Source organism: Epinephelus lanceolatus, chromosome 6 (genome assembly GCF_041903045.1).
Source record: "Epinephelus lanceolatus isolate andai-2023 chromosome 6, ASM4190304v1, whole genome shotgun sequence".
In the NCBI taxonomy this organism is placed as follows: Eukaryota; Metazoa; Chordata; class Actinopteri; order Perciformes; family Serranidae; genus Epinephelus; species Epinephelus lanceolatus.
Window position 1 is genome coordinate 32604358 of NC_135739.1, and position 24881 is coordinate 32629238.

Here is a 24881-nt window from a genome sequence, read left to right on the forward strand (position 1 = left end):
CAAGTTCACATTATTTAGCCACGCAGAAACTAAAATAGCTACCATGACAAGCTTATTACCAAATAAAAATACATTATTATCAATATCTAGTGATTGATGCATTGATTTTATTACAGTTAGAATATGTCTGACTGCACAGCTGCAGTGTTTGGTTGAGGGTGTGACAGCAGCTGGCTCTTTAGTCACTGAATAGCAGCAGATATAGATGTGATATATTTTGTGATGAGGCTTTTATTGTGAATAACTGTGGGCGGAAGTGTCTGTCCTGATGCTGGCGGAGCCTGACTTGACTGTGGTCCTCAGGAGCAGCGGCGTGGACTAATTGGATGAGAGGGTGCACTGGGAGAGCCGAGTGAGTGAACAGCTGGATGCTGGATTTAACAGAGACGCCTGATCCGTTTCACCACGGTTAACACACCGTGCCGCAGATTGTCCCGTCCGGCCTGCCGTTGTTGTTTGAGGCTCCACCTGATCTCCTTTCTGTCTCCATCGGCTCTTCTGAGCGGAGGATGCGACGGGCCCGCGGTGCTCTGCGCACTGTGGAAACATCCATCAGCTGCTGTTCTGCTTTCAGGTGCCTGGAGCTGCATCCCCAGCAACGAAAATAAACCTGAATAATTAGGATCGTACAAGTCAGAGGGAATAAGAAGGCGTCGTGCAGGGCAGGCTGTCGGAGTCTCCTCCATCCTTTCTCACTGAGGTATGACACAAGAATAAAACGTCGTTGGAAATATTCCTCCTGATGTGTGTGTACAGATGCATCTGAAAGGCTGTTGTTCTGCTGTTTGTGTTTCCTGCCCTGAGATCATGTATGTACAGATGGGCATGTTCACATCTGGGATCAGATATCATTTACTGTTATTGTCTGTTGTGGGCTCATCTGTCAAGGTGGCCTGCAGCACCGCTGGACAGTCAGCTGCTCCAGCTCTCAGGATGACATGACTACAGTACTGCATTTTAACTGAGATCCAAACACACATGGCTTTATTGTGCTGCATGTTCATATCAGTCAGTGTCTGTGATGGCTGTGTTTAACATATTCTACCTGCAGGGCTGATTCTTTAAACATTTGAGAAACTATAAATTAATGCCAAAAATATAAATAATGTAGAAACACAGAATAAGATAAGCAAAAAATAGCAGATGATCCCAAACACCAGAGTTAATATTTGCAATAATTACATTAGTTAACTCCAAATTCAAAAGACATTAAAACTGCATACACTCAATAGCCACTTTATTAGGTACACCTGTGCAATCTATTGCACTTCAATACAACAGCTCTGCCAAAAAGTCTACCTTTGTACCTTTTTTCTGCTATAAATATTTTATAGAGCAGTGGTGTTGTAGGCTACTGGACTACATTATATTGAAAGGTGTTTCTAATTTTGTGTCTTACTTATTTACATACATCGAGGAGCAGAATATTAGGAACTCAGTCTAGTACACCACTGCCCCTAACTATAACGTCAGTACTATAACAATAAATAAATAAAAAACATTAAAAGACATGATAAAAGTAGAGTTTGTGGCAATGCTGTTGGGTTGCATTAGACTGTGCAGGTGTACCTAATAAAGTGGTCACTGTATTTGGCATGCAGATAAATTAGCAAAATAAGAAAACTAAAATGAGTAGAAATAAAGCAATAACAAATTTAAAATAATTTATAAAACTATATATATATTTTTTAATTTTTTTAATTTCATATTTATTGATTTTTTTTTAATTATTCAATTTACAAAACACCTAATTTCTCTCATAGTCTGTCCATTTATCCTAGCATTGCACATGTGTCCTTGCTTTAGTCCTCAGGTGAAAGGTCAGTTTTTCCATTTTTACATTGAAAATAGTTCCTCTGCCAGTGTAAGGATTTTGAACAGATAAGTGTCCTTCTCATGAATATTATCCTCAGGTATTAATCCCGAGTACACAATTCGTGGGTCCCTTGGGGTCTTGTGACCTAAAACTCTGTCAAGAATCAGAATGATCCCATCCCAGAATGTTTGTAGTTTTATACGTGACCAGAATATATATGTGTGGTAGGCATTCACCTGCCCATAGAGTCTCCAGCAGTGCCGTTGTTTACCTGATTGTTTGTATTTTGTATATGGTGTGATAAAAAAATCAAATTATATCCTTCTAGCCAAATTCTCTCCATCTTTTAGAGCTGGTGGAAGTTTGCTGCGTGCTACAGATGGAATGCCACTCATCTCCTGACAGATTAATATTCAGCTCTGCTTCCCATTTCGATTACACATACAAAGTATTCCTTCCATTTCATTTTTGTAAACTCTTAAGCAATTTGGAGACTATTTTGGAGGGCGTAAGTTTGTATGCACCTGTCAATACTTGTATCACATCGTTACCTTCTTTTTTTTTCAAATGAGACCTTTCCTTTGTTTCTGCTGTTGTGATTCAGGAATGTTTTAGTGCTTTTATGATTAATGGCACAGTATTTCATATTGCTCATCGAGCTTTATGTTTTATTTGTAGGCGGCATCCTGTTTAGAGCTACTGCTGCGCATCAGTCAGACTTTAGACATAACTGAAAGTAATCAAATGTCATTGATTTGTTGAAAGGATGCCGTAGGTTTGAGCACTCACTTGAATCAAATAATAACAGCCCCTATAGAGAAATGTGTCTCAGGCAGTCAGCAGCAGAACCCTTTAGTGGGAGATGCTGTGCAGGCGTCCAACTCCAAAAGAAACAAAGAAAAGGCCTTGGTGACGAAAGTCAATACCTCTTGGCATGGATGGTTCCTATGGTGACAGTGATTCAATGAGATTCTTCTGGGTATTCACTGAGATGAATATCCAGAAGAGCTTTAACTTGTAGTGGTGTGTCATCAATACCTGGATTGTTACAACGAGTGCATTCCTCTTTAAAGACATAATCCTCTGTGGAGCTGCTGTTACACACACTTCACTTCGAGCTTGATAGGATTCATTCTTTCACAGACAGGGAGGAATTTTCTGCACCCTGATACTAAAATCTCACTGCATGGTTTACCGAGCTTGAGCCCTGTCAGATCTGTGTGTGTATTGTCTAAGGGTTTCCAGACAGAGCTATATTTTACATGTATTTAAAAAGACTTAAGTATATGCAAATATGTTCAAAGTAACGAACCAGATCTGTGAACCTTTGTGTTAATTTAAATCCCATTAAGGGAGAAATTAGTGAATATATGACAGGATGACATTTGCCCTCTGACAAAGTGAAACTGTCTCAGTTATTTAGTCAATGATGATTTCAACATGGACACAATGCTGCTGTAGTCTTACACCTGACATGTACAGATCAACAGTGTAGAGCACCTACAGTCATTTAAATCCGGTTTCTCTTCTCGTGCAAATATTTAATTGATTTTCACATCACTGCTCCTGATAAGACTGTATGAACATAAGTGTGTGGTTTCGAGGGGCTCCTTCCAATTTTTTGATTTCTGCTAGATCTCATAAAATACTCTTCACTGAGTCTTGGCTGCATTTCACTCTGGTCTCCCTGAGCAGGCACAAAACATTTCCACTGAAAACAGGTTTGATTTCAGCCGGGAAGAAAATGTCAGCATGAATGTACATTTTTCTGCAAACCACGGATATGTAACATTTATATGTGTCAATACGTGTCATATCGACACTTGTGTTTTGGTGTTTTTTAGCAAGACATTGCAGCATTTCTAGCTCAGATAGTGCTGCCAAATTCAGGTATTTTAAGCCCAAACATGATCTTTCCCTAACCGTAATCAAGTTGTTCTTTTGCCATAGTCACACATTAACCACAGCGATTTGGTTGTTGATATTTTGACTCATTAATAACCTTGACATAACCTTGCACACTGTAAAGATAAACGGTTTAAACCTAATGTTCTTCCTGGGCAGAATAAGCTTCTGAAAAAGGACTGTGCAGAAAAGCTGGACAGCAGCTGAATGCAAACAGGCAGCGTGTTTCCATTAATTCAACAAACACTCTGGCAGAACACCAGCATTTAGTCAAAGGTGCAGAATCAGCCTGTGTATAACAGCAGTGCTAATGAGAGTTTCAACTGAGACATTTATGTCAGCCTTTTCACTAAAAGTTTCCGTACACTTGTGCAAAACAAAGCAAAAAGCAACATTATTGTGCAGATTTCCATTGAAATGAGTCAGTTCCACAAGCTAAACAAAGTTTGTATTGTCCAGTATTCAGAATATTAACATAGAAACATAGCGGAACATTGCTGATAAGGCTCCCTCCTATATTATGTACTGCACTGAGATGGAGTTGTACGGCTCAAGACTTCAAAGGTAACTCAACTTTTAATGCACAGCGTTGATCGTGACTGACCTGTGTGTTCGCTGTTCTCTCCTCATCCTCAGTCCCGTCTGTTGGTGTGATGGCTGTGTTTTTGGTGCTTCTTCTCTCCGTGCTCCTCCTGTCCCTCCACACTCCTTGTCGAGCATCTCCTTCCTGCCCTGTGAGCTGTCGCTGCTACAGCCTCACCGTGGAGTGTGGCTCCACCGGCCTGAGGGACATCCCCAAACACGTTCCTCCATCCACACAGGTAGCGTCATGGAAGAACCAGGACATTACTGCACATCAGTCTTGATTGATACTAGAATTAAAGAACAAATAACATACAGTCATAATTCTTGGAAACATTCACTGATACTGCCCAAAACTCTCCCTTCATCTTGTCTTCTCTTGCTCCAGACTATCTTCCTCCAGGACAACGTGATTGGTCAGATTCGTCGACAGGACCTCACTATGCTGAGGCACCTGCACTACTTGTATCTGCAGGTAACACACACATATACATATACATACACACACCAACATGTTTGGATATAAAGAACTGGTTCTAAATTGACTAATGAATTGTTACTGATTCCTTAAAAGTTTGGACCAACTGTCACCAGTTAAACCATGTATGCATTTATATATTTTATTTATTATATATTATGTACTCACAAGTAACACAGTGTAATTATGGCCAAAAAAGTGCAAAAATGCAACAGAGGAAGTTTCTCTGACATGACAAAGTGTTTGATGCAGCAAGTGATCCATAAGCATGCAGCATGTTTGATGTCTCACACACAGAATGTCCCTGAATCAGCTAATAATAAGGCGTAATAATATTGATATCATTAAGAATATTTATTTATCTGTCTTAATTAACAATATAATCTAAAAATGTGCCGAGAATTAAGTTGTAATATTATAATATTAGTATACCATGAACGAAAAATGTTATTATTTTGGGAAATTAATATTTTAAAAATACCCCAAAAACAAAAAAAAAAACATATGCTTACTCAAGGTGTTACCAACTGAAATAAAATAAAATAAAAACATATTAGCAGTTAATTGCATTGATCACCAGTAAGACCATATATTATAACATTATAACACTTAATTAACACTCAGTCCAGGCAGCCCACTCTGCAAAGCCTGTGTACCCACTAGTCCACAGTGGGTGAAAAATATATACTAAGCACAATATAACAAATTAAAATGTCTGTTCAGACAGGAAATGAACAAAACAGAAGAAACAGCACGAAAAGCTCATTTTAATAAAGTGCAAAATCAGTATCAGCAGTAGAAGCTGCAGTTCCTGGACAATAACAAGCGGTGAAGGTTTTTGTTTGGTCACCCTCTCGTCTTCCTCTCCTTCTAGAACAACACAATCTCAGCAGTGGAGCCTGGATCTTTCCAGCACCAGGGACAGTTGCTGGAGCTGGCTCTGAACGGGAACCGGGTCCACCTGGTGACAGCTGACATGTTTCAGGGACTCGAACATCTCCGCATTCTTTACCTGGCGGGAAATGACATCACACGCCTGCAGGACTACACCTTCCGTGGCTTACAGGTAAGGCACGTTAGAGCACTTTAACACATCTCAACAAACTTAATATAGAGCTCAATTTTCTTGGTCCTTATATAAGGCTCCATAGATGATATGTATGCATTCCCTCTGTGTCTCTGCAGCGTCTGCAGGAGCTCCATCTGCAGCACAACAGTATAGAGATGTTAGCAGACCAGGCTCTAGTTGGTTTGACTTCTCTGGCTCTGCTGGACTTGAGCAGGAATAATCTTCACACCATCGGCCCTGCATCCCTGCGACCTCTGGTCAGCCTGCAGGTGCTGCGCATCACAGGTGAGACTGGGTTACTGGCAGACATGTTGCCATCCTGAGGAACATTTGTCATATTTGTGTTTCTACGTTTCTCAAAACTGCAAACTGTTGTTTTTGCATAATCACATACAGTATATTGAGTTATAAGTCAGCTGCTCTTAAAGGAGCTAGTTACCACGGTAACCTCCACATCCCACCAATTTAAGGGTTAAATTAAAGAAATGTGGTTCATATAAACTCAACCAGGCAGGCAGACTTCTCTGGACTGAACACTGGTTATGTAATCTTTTTAAAAATTAATTTTATGAATTAGATTATTTCACATTCCTCCTGCAGTTATTCCTTATGTAGTCAATGCATTTCTTTCTATTTGTATGGTTGCTTCCAAATCTTTAATCCAGTCAGTGCAGTTTCCTTGTTTTCTGAAAGTCAATCCAAAACCAAAACCAACTCCTGTCAAATACATAAATATTTTCCCTATACCTTATACACACACCATTTTCTCATCACAAAACACTGTATTTTAGTACTCTGTAATGTCAAAGAGGTCAACCTAACCTCCTGTCCTCTGCTCTGCTCTAGACAACCCATGGCGCTGTGACTGTGCTCTCCACTGGCTGAGGAGCTGGATTGACGAGGAAGGCCAGCGTCTGCTCAGCTCTGCAGAGCGTCGACTGGTCTGTACCGAGCCGCCGCGTCTCTCCCACCTCAGCCTGGTGGAGGTACCCCTCAACAGCTTGGTGTGTATCCCTCCACTGGTGCAGCTAGAGCCCAGGAGGCTGGCTGTGCGCCTGGGAGAGAGCCTCAGGGTGTCCTGCCACGCCTCTGGTTACCCTCGGCCACAGGTAGGGGTACTTTAAGTGAATAAGAATAACTTCCAGCTGTTTCTGCGACACTGGTGTGCTTCGGCATCCAAAATAATCTAGCAGCAGTCTGTCATCACCAAAAGATTACTCACTCGCTTCGGAGTGATGGATGTGAAAGAACTCCTATATCAACTCACCTCAACTTTATTTATATAGCACATTTCATACAAACGTCCAGCCCAAAGAGCTTCACATGGCAGACATTCAGATATCAGTCAAAGGCTGAAATACGCCAAACCTATTTATTAAACCAGATGATTTTGAACTGTGTTAGTTATGACTCCATCACTGTCACCACATGAGTTCCAGATGGCTGGGTGACAAATGAAAGTAAAACCCAACATAGTCTGTAGGTTAAGATGCTACACCATGAGCCTCCAGAGCAGCTTTAGTGCTTCTCGTCATAGACTCTCTGTGGAGCTGTACAGCAGGGATCAACAACTATCTCCCAAGAGATAATCCCTCATTAGGTGTTTAAGTGGCGGTGATAGAGAGCACTGTCTCACAGAATCCCCCACAGGTGATCAGCTGGGTTGAGATCTGGTGACTGTGAAGACCACAGCATAGGTAGAGATAGCGTTATTGTCAATGTAATCAAAAGTCCACATTTAGATCACACGATGACACCTGAGCCAGCTCCATTCACTCAAAAAAGACCTTGAAATGTGATTGAAAACTGAGTGGACTTTGAGCTTACAACATCTTTGTCATATGATGAAATCCAAATTTAAAAAAAAACACAACTGAATCTATCACACTCAGTCGTCATTAAGATGCAGCAAATATGCAGTTGTGTTGGAAATTAGTGATGTAGAAAGAAAATGTGGCCTTTAACAGCACCTGTTATTTCTGTGTGGGAAGATTTGATTGTGCTTCATTTTATGCATACTCTTAAATTGCAGAGAGGCTTCTCTAAATAGAAGAGAAATGTGTTTAACAGCAGCAGTTCCCTCTGTCAAGGTTCCATCTTCAGTTTATCAAAAACTCTACCATCCACTCTAAAGCAATAGTAAGAAAAGAAAAACACACCGCCTCGAGCCCTGCCTCCCTTCACCGGCTCCCTGCAGCTTTTAGAATTGATTTGAAGGTTCTGATGATAACTTGACGTCTCATGTGTTCACGCTCCCTGCTATTTCATACATGTTGATATGCCCATAAACCACAATGAAATCCTCGTATCCCTGAGCCAGGTATGGTGGGGTCATCTAGGGGGCCGGTTGGACCATGACTTTTTTAAGCTTCTTAAGTAGTGGTATCTTGGTACCAACCATGCTGGCATTGCTTGTCGGTAAGGGGGCTAAACAATGATCCAGAGTTAGGCTAAGTTTTGGCTATAGAACAACTGTCATAACCATTTTCAAAGGTGTCCCTCGAATTCTGACCTCAAAATGTTTAAATGAAAATGGCTTCCTCCCTAAGCTTGAGGAGCTTGTTCCCAGTAAAAGTTTTGTTCCTTACAATCAGTGTATTAAAGCTGTTTATTTGTCTTTTTAAGGAAAAGAACAACCAGCCTATTTAAAGTTCAATGAATTGCCGAACACATGTCGGTATTAGTCTATTAACATCAGATAAACAGACTTTATCCTGTGATTCCTTAATTCCTATATTGGCATAGCTTTCATTTAGTCTATAAACCCTATAAAGTTATGGCTCTTGGTTTTGGTGTGCCACCCCAAGACTTTGTGGGGGTACCAGGGCCCCCACCAGGTGTCTCCTGACTGGTCCATAAACACCCATTTCTCTGCAGCCGTCCACTTGGCTCCTTATCTATACTGAAGTACACCCATACAGCTTATTTTCACTTAAAGCATTCTGAATGCAAGCAGACTGTCAGTCTTTATAATATGAAGGACAAATCTTCCTTCCACTTTCTCTTGAGTTCTATATGAGCTCATGCTGTGTCGAAATGTCGCTTTCACTTCACTTTCTGTGGAGTGAAGTAGAGAATAGAGATTTTGAAGAGCAGCTGAGAGTAGGATGATTGCACAGTGCTCTGAGTGCAGAGCTAACTCTGCTCAGGATTGTTTCCAGTTCACAAAGATGGCTTTCAGTCGCTTGCTATGTTTGGGAAGTCTCACTGATTTTATACAGGTACTGTTTGCAAAATAGGTAGCCTTCAAATTTGTTAAGTTCATGATGATATTCATTTCTTCAGTTCTTAAACATGATCAGATCTCTCTCAGGTTTAGAGCAAGCAGTTTTGCCTCCTCAGAGACCCAACCTTGCCCCACTGAGCATCTTTATTTCAAATAGTGACTATCAATAGAGACTATACACAGTAAACACAGCTACCTGATGAGTCGAAGCTCTACTGTTCCTCTGTATTTCAACAATCCCACGCACTGCTCTCTTGCTACTAATTTAATGGCTCAGGTTTACGATCCCGAACATGTCCTCCCTCTGTCAGATTTTTTAAATTATTTATGCAATGTTAACCTCGTTAGCAAACCAACTGATCATAACACAATGAATGCCCTTCCAGGTGACCTGGAGGAAGGCGTCCCAGGGCAAAGTGGTGCTCTCTCCCAGAGGCTTGGTTCAGGAGCTAGGTGCTGCAGGAGGTGGAGTGGGTGGAGCAGAGGAGCCGTCAGGGGAAGGCAGAGTCAGTCTGCAGAAGAATGAGGGCGAGCGCTTTGACCCCGACACCGGCAGTGGCATGCTGTTCCTCAGTAATGTGACTGTGGCTCACGCAGGTTTCTATGAGTGCGAAGCCTGGAACGCAGGCGGCGTGGCCAGGGTGACCTTTCAGCTTGCCATCAACTCATCCACTTCCTCTTCCTCATCTTCCTCCTCCATCTGGGCCTCGTGGTCCCAAGTGTCCTCGCCATACTCGCCTGCTTGGCCCAGGCTGAGGAGCCATGGTCCTGCTATGGGCTCAGATGTGAGCCGGGAGCCCCTGTACGCTCTGGGCAGCATGGCCTTCAGCGCTCTGGGAGCTGCCACTCAGACTGCCATCGCTGTGGGCATCTCCCTGCTGGCTCTGACCGCTCTGCTGCTGGTCGCCATGATCTACAGCCGACATCATCAACGAGAGAAGGAAGCGGATGGAGCTGAGAAGGTGTGTGTCTTTTTGTCTGCACAAGAATAAATGGTGCGTTTTTTGAATTAGCAACAAATAATGTTTAAATGTCCGATCTGAAGAGGAACTGTTTGAGGTGGATATGTGTTTTGGAACAGCACACCAGCAGCACCCCAAACAATTGTTTCCTGACATGATCATTTCTATATTACACACCCCATGTGGCACTGAATTTGTGAAGAAAACTGTTTTTCCTGCATGCCTCCCAGGTGAGCGAAGAACCCAAAAATTGAGAAAATTCTTGAATCGAATTGAAGTAAAAGGGGACGATAATAACAAGAGCCAAACTACATCAAGACATCTGTTCACAAACTCTAACACAACTCCTGCAGTATAATCCAAGTCTTATATATTCAATTGAATGTTCAGTACTCCCCAAACAGACAGCCCTTTCCAATAGGGAACTGAGCTGAGAGTAAAATCTGCTCTCTTTAAAGTCAACTCCATTGACAAAACAGTCATTTTACATGCTAAAAACGGGAGCTGCTGGTCTACTGCTGCCTCTACATGTCAGCTTTTTGTGTCATCTTGTGAAGTTGCTGAATCTGAAGTCACCCTTTTAAACACCAAAGTCGCACAAAACACAAACTACCAATTGAGGCAATGGTAGACCCGCAGCTCTTGTGTTCAGCTAGGTCAGCCATCAGAGATAAGTTTCACTTTCAGTTCAGTTCCCCATTGGAGAGGGCTGTCTGTTTGGGAAGTACTGAACATACGACTGGATAAATGAGACATGGATCATACAACTAAGTTGCGTGAGTGTTTGTAAATGGATGTTTTAATGTAGTTTTGCTGTTGTTAAGCGTGGTCCCCTATGACTTCAATTCATTAAGAATCTTCTCAGCATTAAGTAAGTGATTCATATAAGTGGTCATTTGGAGGTAAAATAATCCTGTAAATTAAAACTCTAAACCTCTCATTTGGAGCTAATGTATCTGACAAGAAACTGCTGCGAAGTAGAAGTCCATAAAGTAAAAAAAAAAACAAAACTTACAGATTTCAAAAAACAATAAGTAATATGGACCCTTTGGTAACATCTAATGGCAGCCAGTACAAACTACAACACCAGTCTGTGTGTGGCTGAATTCAAATGCCCACCCTATACATTTGCAGACTAGTAAGTACGTGAAACTTTATTTAGCACTTTTCAAAACCAAGGTTACAAAGTGATTCAGTTACAGAAACAAACAGAAAAAGGCAATAACAAGTAGTTAAATAATCATTTAAATCCAAGACAAATAAGGATTGTTAAAAGAATAAGAACAAATCAGAGCAAGGAGAGAATAATAAGCTCTTGTGATGTAAAACACTCAGCAGAGTGCTGACCTGATCCTCAGAGGGAGGATGCTCCACAACCTGGAGCCAGGACAGCAAAAGTAAGACAAAACCAGGAGCCCTTGCTTTGAAGGCTGTAGGGGCCTGATGCATCTGTATAGGATCAGAAGCTCACTGACAAATGGTGAAGCCAAGTTGTATCAGGGCTAAAAGTCAGAGTTAGTCTTGTGTATGCAGAATCTGTACGCAGCAGGACAAGGTTTTGGTATTGGAAGTGTTGTGGTTTCCAATTATAGTCCGTTTGTAGTCTGAGTACTATTGACCAGTCAAGTTAGAGCGGCAGGTCCGAGTGGAGAGCAAAAGAGGCAGAACACTGTGGTTGAAATGCAATCTCAGAACGGCTCCCACAGCTATCGTCTGCCAACGATTTAGCTTTTTATTAGCTTTTTTTTTAAAATATTTGTATCTGTTTATAGAGATTAGCTGAAATGACTGGTGCACAGAAGAGAAAGCTTGGCCCAGATACCCAGCGGTTACACTAAAATCCTTGAAATATTGGCCATTGCCCTCAGAGGTTTATTGTTGTCAGACCAATAGTGGATGGGTTCCAAGATTGTGAGCAATAAATGATAAGCTGAACTGAAAATTAGACTCAGTATTTAACCTTGAGAAGTGCCACAGATTAGAGAAGCACAATCAGAAACTTTTTCAGCAGTGGATAAAAAAAAATATGATGAGATGAATTGAGAAAAAAAACACTCAAGTGCTTTAACAGAGCACTTTAAGCCCTTGTTGACCTCTGTTCTGGGCTGCCAGGGGATAAAAAAGACAGGGAGACAGAATTTAAGACCAATAGTACAAGCTGAAGTGGTGAAAGCTGAATCTCAATAACATTAAAGACAGTTTGCAGATTGGCCACAGTCTCTGTTATTGTTGAGCCAGCACAATATGTCACTGTGTCGTCAACATATACAGTAAATGATATAATAATATTTCATATAATGGAAAATAACAGCGGACGTAACACAGAACCCTGGGGTACACCATTACAAATACTGTATGGTTAGTTAAATAACTTGATGTATGTATGCATTGCATGAACTTTTTACCACAAAACTCATCATGGATTAGCACCTCCTGACTTGGCATTGCAATGTAATTCGAGCATCTTACCTCCAGAATCAAAATCAGTTTTGTTGGCCAAGTATTTGACAGAAGTATGTGTATAGCAGCAGTTCATCCATTTCATTGCTCAGAGAGTGGACATGCAGCAGATATACTGACAAGAGTGGAGTTTGAAATTCCTACTTTTGAAGTTCAGCTGCACTCCGGCACATTTCCCCAGTTGGTGTCTCTCACCAATCCCAGTGAGAGCTGCTGCACTTTCAACTAAAAGCTCTGCAAAACTTCTGGTTGGGGGAAAATAGGTGAAAAGTTTGACAAGTGAATTGTCAGATGTTCAGAAAATCCCCTCAGCTTAATGTAACCAGAGGGGGAGAGCTGAAACAAACAAATGAACAAAACCAAGAGTAGTCACAGGGAATGCTACACAGAGGCTGTCAGCCATGGCGCCATTTTGCTCCTCTGATTACACTCAAAATGTGTGCCAATCAGTACAGTTGTGAAAAATTAAAACCTCTAATTTATCTATGACATTGTATATGCTGTACCCTGAAAGTGATGAAGGTGAATTTTAACATGCAGGAGGAGAGCATCCTGTACGTGAATGACTACTCTGACGGCCCCACTACCTTTGCCCAGCTGGAGGAGTACCGTGATGAGCGTGGCCATGAGATGTACGTCCTCAACAGGGCCAAGCCTGTGCTGCCTCCGGCTCCACCCACAGCTGTCTCCACCACTAACCTGGGTTGCCCTGCTCCATCTGACACCTCCAGCCACACCCTCTCCTCGGGGCCGGGCCAGACCATGAGTCCCACTCTGGCCCCCAACAAAAAGCAGCAACAGCAGCAGGAGGGCGACATACGGACCATGAGGAGAATGGCAGGGGAGGGAGGGGAGGCCGAGCCTGTGATCACATCAGAGGCAGAGGGGATGTTTCTTAATCACACAGGCCTGTTCATGGACTCGCAGATTGCTTACGAGATCCACTGCTGAACGGGGGAGAGTATCCATTGCAGCACAGAAGGTTTGTGTGTGAAGCAGTGATTTACAGCAAAGCCTGACACATCTTATTTGAAAAAGGCCAAGGTCACTGCTGACAGTAGCGCTCATCCCTGTGGAAGGATATACTTTATACAAGACTCATCCACAGTGAGGGACTCTCATTGGAGAAGGCTTACATACCTGGCACAGCTCACAGTCTGGTTTATTGAATCAATAGCGCTTGAGACTTCCCATGGACATACTGTGACCTTGCACGCCACAACAACAGTAATGAGTAGATTGATGGGTAGATTGCCATTCAGATAAAGACAATTTTAACTGGACTCAGGTTGAGCTGCACACAACTGAACTGTCCTGTACACAAATATCTGGGTCAGCGTTTAACAGAGCTACTTTCATACCAGAAAACTTTCACCATCAGTGCTGTGTAAGAGTTAACATCTGTCCTCAAGAACTCTTATTGGTTATTTGGAGGGTGAGTATAACAAAAGAGGGAAATCATGGAATCTTTCATTTCATGAGCATGTAGTAACCCTAACGTGTTTTATAACTGTTGTTAATGTCTCGACATGTTTTAATTTAATCTCAGACTGTGCAGGCTGAAGGTAGTACAGCGAGGGTGGGACAGCAACAGTTGAATTGTTGTATTTATTTAAAAAGTTTGGGAACATGTTAAATCATTACAGAGAATTGATCTTAAAGGAAATTGCTGTTTACCTTCAATTTAAGTCGTAATTTTCCATCATGAAACTGTAACACAGCGGGGCTGTTGCAGCGGAAGGAAGCAATGATCAGCACAGTAAACAATATTAAATATAATAACACAACTGAAACAGAATAAGAATCTGCATAAAGCAATATAACTTCAATATTAAAAGTGAGGCCAATATGAATTGTTTGGATTACTAAGTATCGCTGTGGGTCTGAGAGCTCAATGCATGCAAATAGTTAAACACATGCAAATTAAAAAACACATCTTTATCAATATGACAAAGCACGTACAGTGTGTTTTTATATTGATTGTTTCAATGTGGTGTGTTTTCTCTACTTGCAGCGTGTTTAGCTCTCAGGGCCACTGTAATAGAAGCCTTATTAAAATAGTCAGCAGCATGAGCTGTGTTACACAAACTATTAAGAATGAAAAATTCACTTTGAAACCGACTGAAAATTTGTGTGATGCAAGGCTTGAAGAATAAAAGACAAATGAATGCCCACTGAGGTCTATCTGACTGAACTGTTGCACTTACAAATCACTGTGAGTGTAGATGATTTTTTCCAATAACAAGGCAGCAGGCATATGTTTCAGTCAAAATCACAAACACATCAGTGATTATAAAAATATTTATATTCTAAATGTGGCTCTTCCATTAACTTAAATGTACAACAAAGGAGTTTATGTCCCTGCCAGGCTCCTGTAGGAATGATGACTCGATTTTACTGGTAATCTCATTGGTCCCCAGACGGGCTGTATATTTTGACCTGATTGTATGATTTTTGTTTTGTTTGTTTATTTCTCTCCTATTCTATTTGAACAGGACTTATTCACAACAAACTGGGATAAGCTCCAGCTTCTAGCGACCCTGAATAGGATAAACGGTTACGGATACTGAATGAATTAATGAATAAAGTAATTAAACTATGTGCATATACCATATTTAACAAAAATATGTTTCATTTCCTTCGTATTTTTATGCCATATTCAGACAGACCATGAAAAAAGTGTCAAAACAATTGGAGTCAGTGCATTTCTTTTTATGTATGTGAAATTTCCCCATTATTAAAACCAGTTGTACAAAGAAAATAAAAAATCTTTGTCCATCTCATTGTTTTCAAAACAAAGAAAATGTCTGTCTTCTTTTCATTAATGTGCTCAGTCCTCCTCTGTATATAATGTCCAGTGTCTGTCCAGAATATTTTTATGTAGATAGAATCCACATAAATCACAATAATTATTCAATATCCAGTCGAAATATTGGGTTCCAGTCTGATTATAAGATTAAGTCGACTGCATAACTAATGTTAGTTTAGTGTAACTTAACCTGAGTTGCAGCTGTTGGTTAGCCATGAACAATATGTTTTGCACTCACTAGCTAGCCAGCTAATGATTAATATCAGTGTAGCTAATGCTAACAGCAGATTAGTGCTGATTAATATGCATTTTTAGCCAAAAGAAAGACATGACAGTGGTGTTACACAACTTGCTAACACACAATGTATGTACCTGGTCTTTAAAGTGCATGGAGAAATGAATGCTGTTTAGAACATGGGTTATTAGTGCGCTTCAGCCTCCTGTGGTCGAAATGAGTTCTGAAATTTTTGATGACTGAGTAGAATTTTAGGGAGTCAGCATATGATTGAGGGCTGCACAGGAAACGTCAACATACTGACTTTTTATGAGATATGATGACATTTTCTGAACACTTTTTAAATGACTATACTATGACTTTTTTTTTTTATTACACACTATTCTTTTTTATAACATACTGTGACTTTTTTATTACATACTTTTTTTTTAACTTTTTGATGACATTTTACAAATTACTATTTGACTTTTCATGACATACTATTCCATGACTTTTTATTACTTTTTGGGTCATATTTTATACCATATTGTACAATGCCTTTTTATATGATAAATTATACTTTGACTTTTTAGTGTACAACACAATATACTATGATTCTTTATGACTTTTTTTGTCATACTATATGTTTTATGACTCTATACTTTTTTATAGTTTATTTTAATGACATAGTATACTATGACTTTTTATGACATCCTACACTATGGCTTTTATGTGACTTACTTTTTTACTTTTTAATGTCATGTTTTATAGCATACCATGCTCTGATTTTAAGTACATTTTTATGACTTGTTTATGACATATTATAATATGACTTTTAGTGACTATTTTTGTTATACTATACAACACTATGACTTCTTTGATATGTTTTATAACATACTGTACTATGTTTTATATTTTTGTACAACATGCTCTATTATGACTTTTTTACAACATTTGTTTTTATTTTTATGAGACGTACTATACCATATGGGTTTTAATGACTTATGTAATACCATGATTTTTTGTCATGTTTTAGAACATACTGTACTTTGACTTTTTCAGTATATTATTATGACTTTTTACTGACATACTTTTTATGACACTCTACTGTGAACTTTTTATGACTTAAAAAAACGTTTTTTTTCTGATATACTATTATACTATTATACTATAATATATACTCTGGCATAGTGTACTATGACTTTTTTATGGAATACTATTATATGATTTTTTTTTAATGACAAATGACATATGTTTTTACTTTGTTGTTTCATATTATGCTATGACTAATTCAAATAAACACAAGAAGTTTGTGCTCTAGAGAAAGGATCAGCACTCAGTGAATCACCTCCAAAGCCCTATGATAAGCTATTATGGCAAGGCTTAACTATACAGACCAGTGAGCAGTGATAACTAACATGTCTTTGGGGTCATCGGGTGGGAACCTCCTTTCACCAGTGTTTCATCTAGTTGGTCCCACGACACCTCCAGGAGGCTAGACAGTGATCTTTGGCATCCCAGAGACACTCCCCTAATGCCAGGTCTCACTGCTCCCCACACCAACCCAATAACCTCCTTTACCTTACTTACACATGGCTTTCTCAGCCCAAACAGCACTGCCACCTTCAACCAAACCCAGGCTCTGTACATGCGAGCTCCAGGTAGAAACAGGGCTGATACTACCTTTCCTAGCACATTCACCATACTCTATTTCACACGCTACATAGCATAACTACAATATAAGCCAAAGTTAAAGGAGATAAATAAACTTACAGGATCAGCAAACACACTCACCTTGCAGCATGGTCTCAAACAAAATGGATTCAAATAGGCCACTCCCACACTTAAATACTTCCTCTTCCTGGACTTCCTCCTGAGAGAAAGTGGATCTCTCCACCTGATCCCAAGGAGTTATGTACCCTGCTTAGTAGTTCCCCCTGCTGGCCCCCAACTGTCATTATTTCTTCGCTTCCAGATCCATTGGCTACATCTAACTGCTTCATCTGACATTTCCTTCACTGTCTTCCTCAAACTCTGTCCCCGCACTCCGAGTTCCCCCAGGAGCGAGACAGCTGATCTTGCTATGAATCCCCTACACCCCACTTCCACTGGACAAATCCTAGTCTTCCATCCTCGCTGCTCAGCTTCAGCTCCTAAGTCTGCATATCTAAGCTTTTTTCTTTCATAGGCTTCTTCCACTGAGTCTTCCCAAGGAACTGTCAGCTCAATGAAATAAACTATCCATTGACTCACTGACCACAATACTATGTCAGGCCTCTGCCTGGTACAGACTATTTCCTGGGGAACAACAAGCTTTCCCCCTAAATCTACTTGCATTTCCCAATCACAAGCACCTTCTAGGCGGCCACACCCTTGCCTCCTTACTAACTTATCCCTTCTGTATTTCTCTCCCTCACGGACAAACCGAGTTACTAAACTCCTATCCTTAATGTTGTCAATGTTGACTTTTCCCTAATTGTTGGGATTTCCTTATCATCTATGACAAACTTCCTATTGTTTAACTTCCCTCTATATCGAGATGCTTCTAGATTTACTAGGCCTGATCTTCATGCTGGCCCACTTGAGGTTCTTATTTACCTTCTCTAGTAGCCTCTTTGTACATGGCATTGTTGTGGTCACCAGTGTCATGTCATCCATGTAAGCCCTAACTGGTGGAAGATGCAACCCGTTCACTAAGTTAACAACTACCTGTGGCACTCTGAAATAGTCAAAAGCACTCCAAATGAGGCTATGCAGTACTGAACCAAATGCATCTGCAAGATCTAAAAATATTACATGCAGGTCCCTTTTGTTAATCTTCGCTGCCTGAATCTGGTGCCAGATCATGCTAGTATGCTCTAAACACCCTGAAAAACCTAGTATTCCTGCCTTCTGCACCATGGTATCTATTAGGCTATTCCTTTCTAAGTAGCTAGCTAATCTCTGCGCAACTACACTAAAGAAAATCTTCCCCTCCACATTCAAGAGAGAAATCATCCGGAACTGGCTAAGGTCCACAGACTCCTTCTCCTTAGGAATGAGGACACCCCCTGCCCTACGCCATGCTCTTGGTATAATTCGTTTCTCCCAAACTATTCTTAGCTGTTTCCATAAAAATTTAAGGGTATCAGGCGCACATTTATAAACCCGGTAGGGGACTCCATTAGGCCCTGGAGCCCAAGAAGCCTTTGCACGCCTGACCACCTCCTGAACATCCTTCCACCTAGGTGGCCTGACATCCATGTCATGCTCTATCCCTCCTAATGGAGGGATATCGGGTGGGAAACCTACTATCCTATTCTTCTCTAAATCTGAATATGTATTTCTCAAATACAACCTAACCTAATAATAATAAGAATAACGACAATAATAATAATTATTATTGCAATTATTATTGCTATTACTATTGTTATCATTAGATCATAATAATAATAATATCATATTTTTTTAAAGTTTTACAGTATGACAAAAAGTCACAAAAAGTCATAATATAGTATTTCATAAAAATGTAGAAAACAGAAAGTCATAAATAAAGTCATAGAAAGTCATAGTACAGTAAGACAAAAAAAGCCATAAAAAAAGTTATATTATTTTTATTTATGTAAAAACTTTTTTACTGTATGACATTTTTTATGCATTAACTTACAATGACTTTTTATGACCTACTTTTTTACAAGAGTTCGTTTACACATGCAAAATCAAATGACTAGCAAAATGGACTCAGATAAGGCAGCTGCCAAAACCAACAACAACAAGTCCTCAAAGGATGCCGTGGGTTCATGTCCCAGAAAAACCTCCCATTTTGGACATTTTTCAGGGTCACTCACAGTTGCCTTGTGTGTTTTGGACACCCATGTCCAACCTTCCAGCACTCTTCAAGACAATCTGTTTTTGCACAGTCCCTGCCTGCCTACATAATTTAAATTGTTGTATTCCTTAAGGTGAACATATACATAGTCTCTTTATCATTTCAGACATGCTGGCTGAAAGTGTGATACGGATGCTGTTTGTTCTTCATGTTCAGTGTTGGTGTTCTGTTGACATTATGTGCTTAATCTTTAATCCCTCACCCAGAAAAAGCATACCAGCATTTCTTGCTTATTTGGACATTTCAGAAATCAGATACCTGCATAAGTGTGTGTGCACTGATGTTTAAGTGTTTGGCTTGGAGTGTGTTTGTGCGGGTTTGTGCTGAGTGTGGTACTCTGGCTCCATATGCATTTTTCTTTTATCAAGATGATGTTTCAGCACTCAGGCCTTCTTCAAGATCAACAATTACACTTAGACACAGGCACACTGATCTGTTACATAGTCACACAGCTGATAGTGATTGCCATCAGCTCAATAGGAGTCAACTAGGAAGCCCATTTCTTAACCATCAAACTCCAACTGCTTTTAAGCTGCAGCTGCTGTTTCATCTCCTCTCATATAATTACAGTCAATCAGAACTTAATGTCTCATCAGATTGGACTGTGAGTGTAAAAACGGTCTCAAAAGCCCTACTTGGAGGATGTAGTCATGGTTGGGGTAAGTGGTCATGTTCACATCACTTGGGAGGAAAGGTTGCGATGAGGCAGATTCCAGCACCATGAAAGTGTAAATTGCGTAATAAACAGCTGTACCTTGAACCTAACTAACTCCCAACAGGAGTTAATTTCAAGGTAGCTGAGCCATGCATGACAGGCAGTCACAACAGGAAAACAAGACCAAAGGTGCAAAGTCAGGCAAGCAAAACCTACAAAAAAAAGAAAAAAAGGGAGGGGACAAATCTGATCCGAGGCAGTCAGAAAAGTTAGATGGAAGTAATAGCTCAGTATATGGGCTAGACAACTAAAACAAAATGCAGATAAGAACTGCGAATTAGCTGTAGCCATGACAAAATATCATCATTCTTCAACTTGTACCGCTGAAGTGTTGCACTCCAGCAATAATTGTAGATATTCTTCATAATGATGTATATTAGCTGCACAGCTTCACTGTGAAATATTATGAGCATGCTTGAACATCTTACCAGCTTTTGAAAGATTAACATCATCTCTCAAAACCCTTCACGGTCGTCACCCTCTCCTTCCTGATAAAAAGGAAAGCTCAGAAATTACTGTGTTTCCAAGGAAAGTTAAAAGGGCAAAATTCCCCTGCCAAGTCCTTAGAAAGCCTTCTGACTGGAACCATTAAACTAACATGGGATGTGCACAGCCCAGGACAGGGAGGCTCTGCAACAACTGATTAAAACCACTCACAACACTGTTGGTACCCATCGACTGAGCATCAGTGATATTTAGGTGCCTGTGTAGAGTCCAAAAGGTATTTAATGATAATACACACTCCAGTCACAGCCTGTTCATCCTGCTGCCGTCATGCAAGTGACACACCTCCACCTAATCCTCTTCACTCAGTTATATGGAACTCTCTGGTTTTGCACATTACCATAACTCTACCTTTTGCACCCCCCCTCATTTCCACAAAGTTTTCCATATACACTATAATCAATCAATCAATCAATCAATCAATTTTATTTATAAAGCCCAATATCACAAATCACAATTTGCCTCACAGGGCTTTACAGCATATGACATCCCTCTGTCCTTATGACCCTCACAGCGGATAAGGAAAAACTCCCCAAAAAACCCCTTTAATGGGGAAAAAAAACGGTAGAAACCTCAGGAAGAGCAACTGAGGAGGGATCCCTCTTCCAGGACGGACAGACGTGCAATAGATGTCGTACAGAACAGATCAACATGATAAATTAACAGTAATCCGTATGACACAATGAGACAGAGAGAGAGAGAGACAGAGAGAGAGAGAGAGAGAGAGAGAGAGAGAGAGAGAGAGAGAGAGAGAGAGAGATGCAGGTAATGACAGTAACTTACAACAACATTATTGAAAGTAATAATATTATAGTTATAGTTCTGGCTACTGTGGTACAATATGTTGAAAGTATATATTAATATCTGACAGTATACATGTGTGACAATAGTCATATGTGTATAATAACAGTAGAAGTATGACTAATGACTAATGATGGCAGCAGCAGCAAGAGGCATCTGGCAGGACCACGGCAGCAGCACAAGCACACACGTCACGCTGTCCAGGCACCGCTGCGATATGAGTTAATCTGAGAGACAGTGGAGCACAAAGGCTCCGGAGAAGAAGCCGAGTTAGTGACATCCAGAATGGCCGAGTTAGCAAGATGCAGTAATAGAATACGAGAGAGAAGGAGAGAAGGTGCCCGGTGTATTATAGGGGGGTCCTCCGGCAGACTAGGCCTAAGTCAGCCTAACTAGGGGCTGGTACAGGGCAAGCCTGAGCCAGCCCTAACTATAAGCTTTATCAAAGAGGAAAGTCTTAAGTCTAGTCTTAAATGTGGAGACGGTGTCTGCCTCCCGGACCGTAACAGGAAGATGATTCCACAGGAGAGGAGCCTGATAGCTGAAGGCTCTAGCTCCTGATCTACCTTTGGAGACTTTAGGGACCACGAGTAACCCTGCGTTCTCAGAGCGCAGTGTTCTGGTGGGATAATATGGCACTATGAGCTCTTTAAGATATGACGGAGCTTGACCATTTAGAGCTTTATAAGTTAACAGCAGGATTTTGATCTCGTTTCTTAGTTCCTGTTAGTACACGTGCTGCTGCATTCTGAATTAGCTGGAGAGTTTTTAAGGACTTACTAGAGCTACCTGATAATAGAGAGTTACAGTAATCCAGCCTTGAGGTAACAAAAGCGTGGACCAATTTTTCTGCATCTTTTCAGGTCAGGATAGGCCTAATTTTCGCAATATTACGCAGATGAAAAAATGCAGTCCGTGAGGTTTGTTTTAAATGAGAATTAAAAGACAAATCTTGATCAAATATTACTCCGAGGTTTCTTACGGTAGTGCTAGAGGCCAGAGCAATACCGTCTAGAGAAACTATGTCATCAGATAAAGAGTCTCTGAGTTGTTTGGGGCCAAGAACAATAACTTCAGTTTTGTCTGAATTTAACATCAGGAAATTGGTGCTCATCCAAGTTTTTATGTCTTTAAGGCAGTTATGGAGTTTAGTTAATTGATTACTTTCTTCTGGCTTCATCGATTAATACAACTGTGTATCATCCGCATAACAATGGAAATTTATAGAGTGATTTCTAATGATGTTGCCTAAAGGAAGCATATATAGAGTAAATAGGATTGGTCCGAGCACAGAACCTTGCGGAACTCCAAAACAAACTTTGGTACGTAAGGATGATTCATTATGAACGTCAACAAACTGAAAATGATCAGATAAATAAGATTTAAACCACCTTAGTGCAGAACCTTTTAGGCCAATTAAGTGATCCAGTCTCTGCAGTAGAATTTGATGGTCAATTGTGTCAAACGCCGCACTAAGATCTAATAAACCAAGTACAGAGACAAGTCCTTTGTCTGAAGCAATCAGAAGGTCATTTGTATTTTTAACTAGTGCTGTCTCAGTGCTATGATGCACTCTAAATCCTGACTGAAATTCCTCAAATAAATTATTATCATGGAGAAAATCACACAGCTGGTCTGCGACTACTTTCTCAAGGATCTTTGACATAAAGGGAAGATTAGATATTGGTCTATAGTTGGCTAACACCTCTGGATCCAGGGTGGGCTTTTTTAGTAGAGGTTTAATTACAGCTACCTTAAAAGACTGTGGTACATAGCCTGTTAATAAGGATATATTGATCATATCTAATATATGAGTGTTAACTAAAGGAAAGACCTCCTTAAGTAGCCTAGTTGGGATGGGGTCTAAGAGACACGTTGATGATTTAGATGAAGAAATCACTGCGGTCAATTCTTGAAGAGAAATTGGGGAGAAGCAATCTAAATATATATTAGGTTTTACAGCTGCGTTTGAGGTTAGATAGGTGCTATCTGAGGACAGGAGGTCATGAATTTTGCCTCTAATAGTTAGAATTTTGTCATTAAAAAAGTTCATAAAATCATTACTGCTAAGGGCTAAAGGAATACAAGGCTCAATAGAGCTTTGACTCTCAGTCAGCCTGGCTACAGTGCTGAAAAGAAACCTGGGGTTGTTCTTATTGTCTTCTATTAATGCTGAGTAATAGTTTGCTCTGGCATTGCGGAGGCCCCCTCTTATAAGTTTTGAGACTGTCTGTCCAGATTAAACGAGATTCTTCCAGTTTGGTTAATCGCCAATTCCTTTCAAATTTTCGCGATATTTGTTTTAACTTACGGGTTTGAGAGTTATACCAGGGAGCGAACTTTCTTTGCTTTTTTAACTTCTTTTTAAGAGGAGCTACAGAGTCGAGTGTTGTATAACACTACTATTGTCTGTCACATTCAGTTTGGTACAAAACAAGCATATATTAACACTGTACATGAGCTTAATAGCTCAGCAGACTATAATTTGCAACAGAGATAAAAGATTCTGGGGCCGTATTCACACAGCTTTCGATTGCCAGGTGTTGCTCCCAGTGAAATTCCCCTTGGAGTTAAGACTAGGTCCTTGTAAAGATAAAAGTTATTCACAGAGCATCTTAGACCTTAAAAGAGCTCCAACGGTGAAAAACTGTTAAGAGTAGGGAGGAGGTCTTTTAAGAGGCTTAAGAGTTTATTTAGCAGAGGAGAAAATGGTGGAAAGACACCATAATGCCAGAGATAAATAATCTCAACACTAAGATATTTGGGTCTGTCTCAACCTTCCATCAGCAGAGTGATCACGCAAACAATGGCAACACTTTAACAGTCAGCAGTTCATTTCATTTCCGGTGTCCTCACCTTGCAGGCCCACAAAGGGCGTGTCTGCGACAACCAATCACATCTGTTAAAAGAATGCATCACACCTAGCAACAGGTCAACCACACCTCCTCACTAAGGTAAAAGTTTCTGTCCCCTCCTTGCTCAGAGTAGCTCTGAGAACCTTTCTAAATCGCTCTTAAGCTAGGACTCCTAACTAAAAGTTTTAGGCTAAGTTAGGAACTCTCTGAGAGTTTCTTCTGAATGTTTGTGAACACGGCCCCCGGTGTTTTTCACCTATCAAAGTAGTACATTTTTTCTGCAGTCACCAAACCTTTGGCATGGTTTAAAAAAGACGAGACATACTTTAAGTTCCCCTGTGTTGTCAGCAGTTAGACACAGTTCTGCAGCCATGGTAAAGTTTACCGTGCCTTTGCCTCTTGGTCCCATTGGCAGAAACCACCCTGAGGTCTGGATCTGAGGAGGTCTGAAATTGAGCAAGTCTTCTTCCAGCATTAGAATTTGGCATACAAATGCAATTAAAAGCAACAATGTCAAGAAAAATGTTTTGGCAGATTTTGAGATTTTAGTCTTCTCTAGTCTAGCCCCAAATGACTAAGGTGCACTTATATAAAGCATGTTCAACATGAATTATGAA

General features: G+C 40.4%; 1 protein-coding gene across 1 annotated transcript; it reads left to right on the top strand.

The window, feature by feature from the left end:
- Nucleotides 1-286: 286 nt before the first annotated feature.
- LOC117253532 (leucine-rich repeat-containing protein 24-like) lies at nucleotides 287-15266 on the top strand. The gene is made up of 8 exons (XM_033621032.2): nucleotides 287-700; nucleotides 4358-4542; nucleotides 4692-4778; nucleotides 5656-5847; nucleotides 5967-6135; nucleotides 6697-6959; nucleotides 9463-10038; nucleotides 13039-15266. The coding sequence occupies exons 2-8, from the start codon at nucleotides 4375-4377 to the stop codon at nucleotides 13447-13449; spliced, it is 1866 nt and encodes a 621-aa protein (XP_033476923.1). The 5' UTR covers nucleotides 287-700; nucleotides 4358-4374; the 3' UTR covers nucleotides 13450-15266.
- Nucleotides 15267-24881: the final 9615 nt, after the last annotated feature.